A 10,160-nucleotide genomic window follows, 5' to 3' on the forward strand; every position below is an offset into this window, starting at 1 on the left:
TATGAGGTTAAAGGGCAGACTGACCCTTTTAATTTGAGGGTATTTACATCAATATCCGGTATGGGTGACTCTTTCTTTCTTTTGGTCCCCTAAAATGGGGGGGGGGCAGTATGTATAAAAAGGTGTAATCCATACACGGATGACTCGATGTGGATGTAAAAACCCTCAAATTAAAGGCGAGTCTGAATTTTAACCTCATATTAATTCTTTAACTTCAAATCTAATGTGCTGGAGTACAAAGGCAAAAGAAAAGAAAGTGATCCAGTGTGCAAATACTGCACTGTAGACACCACATTAAACTCCGGAGCACTCAAAATGTAATTGCAGATCTGCGACTTCATTTAACAGATGAGGATCTGAAGATGACGCTTCAGTGTGGATCATTTGTCGCTGTCCTGTTCTGTATACATGCAAATACATGTTTGTCCGGTTTCAAGGATATAGCCTAAAATTAGTTTTGCACAAAAAAACTTAATTTAATTTTAATTTAGTCTTAGTCTAATTTAGCCTTTCCAGTACTCTGGTCTCGGACTCTGAAGTTGCCTGGGTCACAAAATTCGGTCATGCTTTATTTTACAGTCAATTACCTAGTATTTACTGGGTAAATAACGGGTACTTATTTGGTAACTATTTTGATTTCAGAGCTAAGTGCTATGAAATAGGCTTACATAGTATTTACATATGGTACTTACTTTGTTTCATAGTACTTACCACTGAAAGTAGTCACCTAACAATTGCTGTGTACTTACCCAGTAAGTACTATATAATTAACGGGCTGTAAAATAGAGCCTTACCCGAAATTCTTTATTGGTCACGGCACTAGCGTTTTTTCCGGCACCTTCCGGCTCAGTTGTCAACCCATGTCAACAGAGTAAGAAAAAGGGGAGGCACACTTACTTGTCTGATACGGCCCGCGCTTTGAGCAGGGCCGATGTGTAGCATATAGTGGCAGACTTTGGCAGGCTAATATCTGCAAGAGCGAGAGGCCAAAAATAAGCGCACGGTTCGTCTTTTCCCAAAGCCAGGCGAAGCGTAGTTTGGGCAGGTCTTACCGTCGTATTTGGCGAGCACAGCTTGCACGTCGGCGTATGCCTGCATCTCCAGGAGGGCCTCCAGGAGGTTTTCGTGAATGTTTAACATTCCCAGGAGAGGGAATTCCTTCATTAGCTGGGGAAAAGAGCGGAGACGTCACTGAATGCAGCTGCTGTGTCACTAGGTCTCCTCACGTCTGTTACACTGTATTTACGTCAATTACACTCGATTTACAACAACATTCACATTAACTTGAAATTTTTCAGTCACGTTAACACTTATTAACCCTTTCAGTCATAAGCCCAGAATGAAGTGGCTCCACCAAAATCGCAAGGGGAGAAAAGTTGGTGAGGTTTTTTTTAATAGGGGTTCTAAACATTGGTATTTATAAACTGTAGACCTTAAGGGGTGGTTTTGGCTTTGGTTGAGAAAAATGAAGAAAGTTTGGTCGGGCTTTAATAGGGAATCAAAACAATAGCACGACAGTCATTTTGATCGGTTGAGAGTGCTGTATGGATTTTTTTTTTTTTACATAAGCTTTTCTTCTGTAAGGGCAATAGTTACCTTTCTGCTGGGGGCTATTATTTGAGCTGAAGGCAACAGGCAAATGCAAAGTTTATTTGAATTTAACTTATAAACCCTATAAAATGATGAGTTCAAACACTGTTTGCTGTAGAGTGTAATTCATTCATCACCACCAAACACAAGTGAAATTTCAGCCATTGCGGCTCTCTATCGAACTACAACAAATACGATGAAGAGCCAAAATGGCTGACATGTCACTTGTATCTTGCGCGAATAAAGTAATCATTCTCCTGTACTGTTCAGCAACGGTTCAGTCTGAGATGTAGGGAGCACGCGTTCATTCTTCTCTGTGGCTACAGAGGTTCCTTCCTCGCTCAAATGTAAAACACATCGGGTCGAGCGCGTGCTAGTCAGCTCACAATAACAGGATACGGATAGCAAAGACACTCACGTCTCTCATCATTTTGACGGCCTCTTTGATTCGGCCCAGCTTGCGTGCGCACATGGCTAATCTGCGCTTGATGTAGACCAGCACATTGGTGTCTTTGCCAGCTGCGGAGAAAGAGAAAACATTCAAGAGGGCTTCTCCATCAACGCAGTCAACCTACCGTTTCTATGGACACAAAACAAGCAGACGGCTTCCAACAAAATGGGGGGCCAATCAAAAATGCATGCAGAGAGAACATTTTTAGAATCAAAGAGCCATTTTTATTATAGTTTTGTAATTACAATCAAAATGGTTTACTACTAGCCACGTTAGCAGGTTGGTTGTTAATGCCCTTCATACCCAACAAGAAATCCTGTGAAAACCTATACGTTGCCTTTTTAGGGAGTTGTCACAATATCATTGGCTTGTATTTGCAGTTCTGGTCTCACTGAATGATGTCTTATGAAGCCAATGAAAGGAAAGCTAGTCGTTTAAATGGAGGCTGTGAAGGGGGATAGTTTTGGGTGTGTCTCCCTGTATGGTCTCAACACTGTGTAGCTGTGCAGGGGATGCAGTATCTGTCCTGCCCCAACACCTCCCCCTGACCCAACAGCTCCCTCTCCCCTCGACCCAACACCTCCCGGCATGGAGTCCCCCAGCCCCCGGCCCCCGGCCCCCGGCCCCCTGCCCCCCAGCCTCACCGCTCCGGAGGGCCTGTTTGAAGAGACGCTCTGCTTCTGTAATGGTGGTAGCCTCCTCCTCGGCCAGGAGCACGTAGGCCGTGGCACACCTGCAGGGGGCAGCGGCGAGGTGCTTCATTTCATTTCATTTGTAACTTCGCTGACACTTTTATCCAAAGCTGTTTACAGTTGATTAGACTAAGCAGGGGACAATCCCCCCCGGAGCACAATGCAGGGCTAAGGGCCTTGCTCAAGGGCCCAGCGGCTGTGCGGATCTTATCGTGGCTACACCGGGGGTGGAACCACAAACCCTCCCAGTCTTGTACCTTAGACGCTAGGCTACAGGCAGCCCAGTGTACCGAGAGCTGCAGGTTCAAATCCACATGCTGCTGTGCCCACAGCGCTCAACCTGACATACTCTGTGAACAGGGGCTCACACAGCACACTGAGACGACATGCTGGTTTACACACAATGCAACTAAAAAGCCATATAAACTGTGTGTGTGAGCATTTCATATGCACGCTCTCTGCCATTGTAGGTCATTCTCATAAGATAAGAGCATCTGCTAAGTGAGTGTGTGTATGTGTGTGTGCGTGTGTGTGTGTGTGTGTGTATGTGTGTCTATATGTGTATGTGCTTGTGTATGTGTGTGTATGTGTATGTGAGTGTGTATGTGTATGTGTGAGTGTGTGTGTGAGAGAGACACTTACTCGTTGTTCAGCTCAATGGCCTGATATGCAGCTTTGATCCGGGCTTGTGGGTTTCTCTCCCTCCATGCCTTCTGCATCACTGAGAGAGAGAGAGAGAGAGAGAGAGAGAGAGACAGTGGAAGAGAAAGGAAGAGTGGAAGAGGGGGAGGGAGGAGAGAGAGAGAGAGAGACCTGTTTCACACACTTCTCTCAGGTATATGTGTCAGTCAGACCATAAAAGGTAAAAAAAAACTATGCGACCCATGACTGTTCTCACAAGCTTGGCCGCTCAGTCCGGGGCCCAACAGTGTTCAGCAGGCGAGGCGTGCAGGCTTTCATTAACATGTCCGGAGGGGAGGGGAGGCGGGGTCACAGAGCGAGGGGGAGGCGGCTGGCAGTGACAGGCAGGTCGAGAGCCCATGATGTCATTCTGTGACCAGTTAATCACTCGGATGGCAGCACGGTAATTGCAGACTTCCTCCCGTTCCCCCCCGTCCCCCCATCATTCCACACAAACCCAGGCTTCTAATCAGCACGGGTGCCAGCCGAAAACTTTATTACCCCGTTACACAACGCCCGCTTACCAGCCCGGCCGTTGAGGACTGCAGAAAAGGATTTACCGTTTATTCTTTTTAAGTGTGCCCATATGGTTTATTGTATCATTCCCTCCCACACACACACATTTCACATTAACTATTTCCCTCTTCGCCTCAGCTGATGTGTGGTGCGCGTTCTGGCACAAAATGGCTGCCGTGCATTACCCAGGTGTGTGCTGCACATTGGTGGTGGTTCAGGCAAGCTTCCCCCTCAGCACTGTAAAATGTTTTGCGCAGGGGCGTAACTACGGGCGGGCAGTGACCACCCAAAATGGTTGCCTGCCTACCCTGGAGAGACCCGCGAGAGCGCAGAAGTATTCCGCAAATTGGCAACCTGCACTACAGCACACCACTTTCACTTTTAATATACATTTCCTTATTATCATACATCTGTCTTTTTGTAGCCCTTTTTTATTATCTGTTCAGAGAAAATTTAACCCTTTAATGCTTATTTCACGAAGGTGTTTTGTGTGATTTTAATGCCCCAGAAAGCAGGGAATAACTTACTGTAAGGTGCAAAAGCTTAATATTCTACATAACCAACCTAAACTCCCCTTGTCCGCATGTCCACTAACTTCCTCCTTTGACTAAAATAAGGCTAAACAAAACTTAAAAACTGACTTGCTTGACCAAGGCTAATCTATCTATTTAATGACAAAAAGATATCAAAAACCCATATTACCCATGTGAAATTGCCTTCTTAAAACTCATTAACAGGTTGCACCACCTTTATGATTTGCATTTATTTTATTCTGAAATATATATATTTTATCTATCATACCCAAAGCTAGCTTAACCTTCTCTGGAGAGTCCGAACTTGATTCAGATTGAACTTGTGTGGTGTCATGAGAATTCCCCAAATTCCAGAACGAAAAGTTCTGAAAGTTTCCTGGAAAATTCCCCACCTTTGCAACTCTACTCTCGACCCTCTGTCACACGTGACTGGGCGCCCCTGATTTAATACTCTGGACCCTCTGTGACAGGTGACTGGGCGCCCCTGATTTAATACTCTGGACCCTCTGTCACACGTGACTGGGCGCCCCTGATTTAATACTCTGGACCCTCTGTGACAGGTGACTGGGCGCCCCTGATTTAATACTCTGGACCCTCTGTCACACGTGACTGGGCGCCCCTGATTTAATACTCTGGACCCTCTGTGACACGTGACTGGGCGCCCCTGATTTAATACTCTGGACCCTCTGTCACACGTGACTGGGCGCCCCTGATTTAAACAGGTCAGAAGTGCATGCGCACAATCGGGATCAGATTAACATTGGTCAGATCGACTCGCCACTGCAGCCATTCTCACAAAGAATCGGATCAGCCGACCTTTGTATTATAGTCATAGCGGTTGGTAAGGTTAGTTTAGTCTCTGATTTTACTTAGGCTATGTGCCGTCGTTGCAGTGGTAATGCCAGACATTCAAAGTCATAACATGTGCAACATGTGTAATCTAACTAGTGAGCAATTAATTTAGTAATTTATATTCAAAATATAAATAACTAAATAAATAAATATGTCTAGTCAACAAATTTGAATTGAATGTGTGCAGTCGCTCCCCCCCACCCTCACCCAGGCGAGACTTCATTCAGGTGAAGAACTGGACTCGGGGTGTTGCCCTTCCCTTCCCCTAACTCGCTATGCTCCAGCCCGTGACCCTATCAAAACTCAATTAAATCCCTGACAGTCAAATCAGTGTCTGCCGCTTGCCTCTATTAACCTCCGTGCTCCGGGCGTGACCCCTGAACCCCCTCACATTTATAACCCGCCCGGACGGGGAGGGGCTGCGGAATGCGTGCGGTTGCCCTGGAGAGTCTGCTCTAAACCCGCGCCAGAGGGGCAGAGAGTATGGGAACACGGTTCCATAACATAACATAACATAACTTAACGTAACTTAACGTAACTCAACGTAACCCAACGCAACGTAAGATAACGTAATGCCAAGAACAGACCATTCGGCCAAGCAATGCTCGCCAACTGCTTAGTTTGCCTAAATGCTAAAGAGTATCTAGCGCCGTATCAAGCCTAGTCTTGAAAACCCCCAGTGTTTCTGGCTCCACTACATGTCCACACAGTGACCAGCTATCCCACACAGTGACCATCTTTAGGGTTTGCACTAAAAAGCAGTAATAATAATAATAATAATAATAATAATAATAATAATAATTTGTTATTTATCTGATGCTTTTATCCAACGTGACTTACAGTAGATTAGACTAAGCCGGGGACAATCCCCCTGCAGGGTTAAGGGCCTTGCTTATGGGCCCACAGCTGTGTGGATCTTATAGTGGCTACACCAGGGCTTAAACCAGCAACCTTCCAGGTCCCAGTCATGTACCTTAACCACTAGGCTACAGGCTCCATACAGTAGTTTCAAGAGCATACTGTCTTTTAAAATTCGGCAAAATGCCCTCCCATTGAAAGAAGCATGCTCTTCTTGTGACATATTCCGTGAAGGCAAGGAAATATGGAAGTGTGTATTTAGGGAAAAATCACTATAAATGTAGGCTAAAAGCACTACCAATCCACAATACAAAATTAATAATTCCGTAGTACAAAAATGATGTGCCCATTCCGTTGTACAGAACAATGCTACAATTTCATAGGACAGCACAATACTCTACCATTCCATAGTATAGAAGGATGCTACCATTCCGTTGTACTGATAAATTCTATGAAATGGAACAAGCAGACAACAGTTTGAGGACTTGAAAGACTGGCTCCCTCAATCCAAAGGGTCAACTGGGAGTTTCTACTATATTCCCAATTCTGGATATGTGATCAACCTTTCTTATCAGATAGGAGAACAAGCATTTGCATATCTAGAGTCAGTTACATACAGTGGGCTCCAGAATTATGGGCACCCCTGACCACCACTGTACAAAAAATGCCTCATAAAAGTTAATAATATAATTTTTGAGATAAACTGAAAAGGCCAACGTGTGGAAAACAACAGTACAGAAACCTTCAACACACTGGTCGTGTGGCCTGTCTAACCTCGGCCTTGACGCACACGTCCATCTTATATGCAATGTCCTATCTCTCACTTACAGGATGACGCAGGTTTTGTTCATCAACATTACGTACGTAACTACGCACACGGAACAAGCCTGAACCCATCAAATGAATTCATAAATGGCAAATGAATGAATAAATGAAAACAGAATGTTTCAGGACACTGAGGGTGAGAGAAAGAATACCCACCGGCGTCCTCGGGCTTGAGCTGCTGTGTGTCGCAGGTGAAGAAGGTCTGGTGGTCCTGTGCTGACAGATTCATGTCGTAATATGTCAACGGCTCTTTTCCTGTCACCCACGTATACCTTGGATGGGGGAAAATAAGAAAAAAAAAGCTACTTTCTGACAACTAGAAAAGGGCTGCTTGTGCCTTTTTGGGGCTTCATATGAATATGAATCTTATGAATGTCCCCTTAAGGTTTGATAGTGTAGATATATTGCTAGCAGTATCATTTTAGACGAATAGTAACTTCACTTTAATTACAGCAACACGTACCTGCTGTATTCTGACCCTCTGAATAAATTTAATGGGTTCCTCCACACTTTGCACTCTGAAAGACATGAATAACCATCAACCACAACAGCTATTCAAAAAATGCAGAGATATCGACATGTAAATCAAGAAATATATCCTTTGTTCAGTTTATGACCTATTTAAAATGTAACCGGATTCTCTTGCAATAAAGCATGCTGAAACGTATGCCGAAATAAAGTATTTTAATGCAGCCAATGAAGGCAGAAAAATGGCTACAGTACTCCATGTATGTGGCAAAAGGGAACTGGGTTCATCTCCACCGCCTCTCAGAGTCAGACTAAATATAACGTGATAACAATACATAACGAAAATGTGTCAGTTACGATTGAAAAAGAGCTAAACAAACTTCAATGTACCTGACACGCTGGGTCTTGGTTCAGCATCTCCGTTGACAGAAGAGAACAGACCGGCTGAACTACTGTTCTCCACGCCACCCAGCAGAGGGCGCAAGTGACTCACAGACACCTGTTCAATGAATGAAGTACCGTACTTCCGGAAGTACCACCATTCAAATATCTGTCAAAACAGAAGAGATGTGGAAAAAGAATGAGCAGCTGGATTTTGCCACTTTCTGTATCTGTTACACGTTCTAGATAATGAATAATCAGCAGGAGAACTGTAGAGAAAAAAACAGTGAATAACTAAAGATCGATCAAAAGCATTTTATCAAGTTATCCATTACCGGAGCTATTTCGCCCTATCACTTGAACCCACAACCCTGATCACAGATGTTTAACTGACGTTGCGGTATAAACTCACCAAAATGAGGCCAGAAATTAGCGACGAGGTCCCAGTAAGTGCCACATAAAATTTAGGCGTCAGTGTATTCAGGAAGACAGAAGCTGCAAGGGGGGAAATGGTGCTCTGATCATCACATAATCTCTAGCGACTTAATTTCACATGTATCGTTGTCCTGGTCACTTGTCGGGGGTCACTGCCAAGTAGTTTCCATAGTAGTCAAATATATAAGTTATGCCACTGCCGGAACATATCAGAGTTGGATGTAATTTCATACAAACCAGTGGCATAAACAACACGTAAATGAACAGGCAATTTAAGCATTGCATTGACAGCTTGTTGTAAAATCTTAACCAGCTATTTAATACGCTTTTATAGCAATGCTTTAGTAGATCAGTGTTATGTTCATTTGTCTTAAACCGTCAATTAAATTGCTTGTACAAGTTACATTCTAGTTCGAAGCTATTTGCTCTATTTTCCATAAGTGAGAAGCTATCTCGCGTTCTGTGAATGCTAATCTGTTAGTTACTCGTCTCCGTGAACTACTCTCCCATTCGGGTTATTTTTCCAAGTTAGTTGTGATTCCAAACGTTTACGTCTGCAAGAATAAATAATATTTAGTTGATGACTTAGCTCTTTTTATGTTTGCTGTCAGACTTGCAGAATTACTCTTGCACGTTTCTGTGACACAATGGTACCGTTAATGTCATACCATTTAAAATTATATGCAAGACAAACGCAACCATTAGCTAGAGATATTTTATTGAGCGAATCAATCATCAAGGAACAGCTGTCTAGCAAACTACATTTGTCATAAGCTAACGTTGTCGCTATGAATACAGCGGAAAGGGTCACAATTAACGTTAGCTAACGTACCGGTAGCTAGCAATACAACGACCCCCCAAAAGCATTCCGACTACTGTAAGCAAAAGCTCACTTTATTACAAAAACGAGTTTTATATCAAATCTTACGCTGCTTTCTGTTCATTTAAGCAAATGTAGCTGTTAACCATTTAGCAGGCAAGCAACTAGACGAACGCTGATCAACAAACTAGCTGCAGCTAGCCAACTAACATTAGCTAGCCACCTAGCAAGCGTTGCAGCTATGCTTACACTCTTACCTGTGGCCAGAGTTTCCTGGAGCTTCAGTGGGCTCCGAAGCACGTAGATCAGAACTAGGACCATGGCGAACCAAATAGCCCATATGTACGTCCATGACCAAGAAAGCCATGATTTTAATTTATCTGTAAATCCAGGTGATTGTGCGGTACTGTTACTGGTGTCCGCCATTTTTGACTGGATGACAGTATAAACACAAGAATTATGGGATGCTGGAGGACTGCCATTTGGAACGATACGTTGTAACATAATCCAGAGAACATAGGTTCTAAACCCGACTTTGGGAAGTGCCGAGTATACCATGACTGTTGTAGCGGTCATAGATCATGTTATTTAAAATAACGTAATATAGCACGAATGGGATAAAACCTATGACCCACTATTTCTCCACTAAAAAATCAGACTCAAACTATCCATATAGTAAATGCTAATGCTATCTTTGATTTGGCTTCCGAGAGGCTCTTCATTAGATACGTGCTGTACTTTAAACCTAGTCTGTAGCTATGTGAGATATTCTGTGTAATAGCTAAGCACTATGAGCTTGGGCGAATCGTAAAACTTATTTGCTAGCAACAGCCCTCCTATTTTCCCTAACGATATTACCATCATAAATAAGATAGACATAACGTTACTTGATTTTATATTGTATTAACTAGCTATTTAAAGAAAGTATGTCTACCATCTACATTGTTCCAACAAGCACTTATTGTGTTACCAAATTTTGCGCATCTCCTCCATGAAATTATGTAAAAAAATAAAAATAAAATAAAAAGACATTTGATCAGTGGTATCAAAAAGGTGAG

The 10,160-nt window shown here is 43.4% G+C and overlaps 1 protein-coding gene across 1 annotated transcript in view; it reads right to left on the bottom strand.

The window, feature by feature from the left end:
- The window catches only part of st7l (suppression of tumorigenicity 7 like), a 30,936-nt gene extending 21,408 nt beyond the window's left edge, over positions 1-9,528 (bottom strand). Inside the window, exons 1-10 of the mRNA XM_061257209.1 lie at positions 9,360-9,528; positions 8,260-8,342; positions 7,857-8,016; positions 7,462-7,516; positions 7,155-7,270; positions 3,376-3,454; positions 2,686-2,774; positions 2,009-2,109; positions 1,053-1,167; positions 898-970 (exon numbers count right to left, since the gene is read on the bottom strand). Coding sequence (XP_061113193.1) covers positions 898-970; positions 1,053-1,167; positions 2,009-2,109; positions 2,686-2,774; positions 3,376-3,454; positions 7,155-7,270; positions 7,462-7,516; positions 7,857-8,016; positions 8,260-8,342; positions 9,360-9,528 — 1,040 coding nt within the window. The remainder of the gene's footprint in view (positions 1-897; positions 971-1,052; positions 1,168-2,008; positions 2,110-2,685; positions 2,775-3,375; positions 3,455-7,154; positions 7,271-7,461; positions 7,517-7,856; positions 8,017-8,259; positions 8,343-9,359) is intronic.
- Positions 9,529-10,160: the final 632 nt, after the last annotated feature.

This window comes from Conger conger, chromosome 10 (assembly GCF_963514075.1).
Source record: "Conger conger chromosome 10, fConCon1.1, whole genome shotgun sequence".
Taxonomy (NCBI): Eukaryota; Metazoa; Chordata; class Actinopteri; order Anguilliformes; family Congridae; genus Conger; species Conger conger.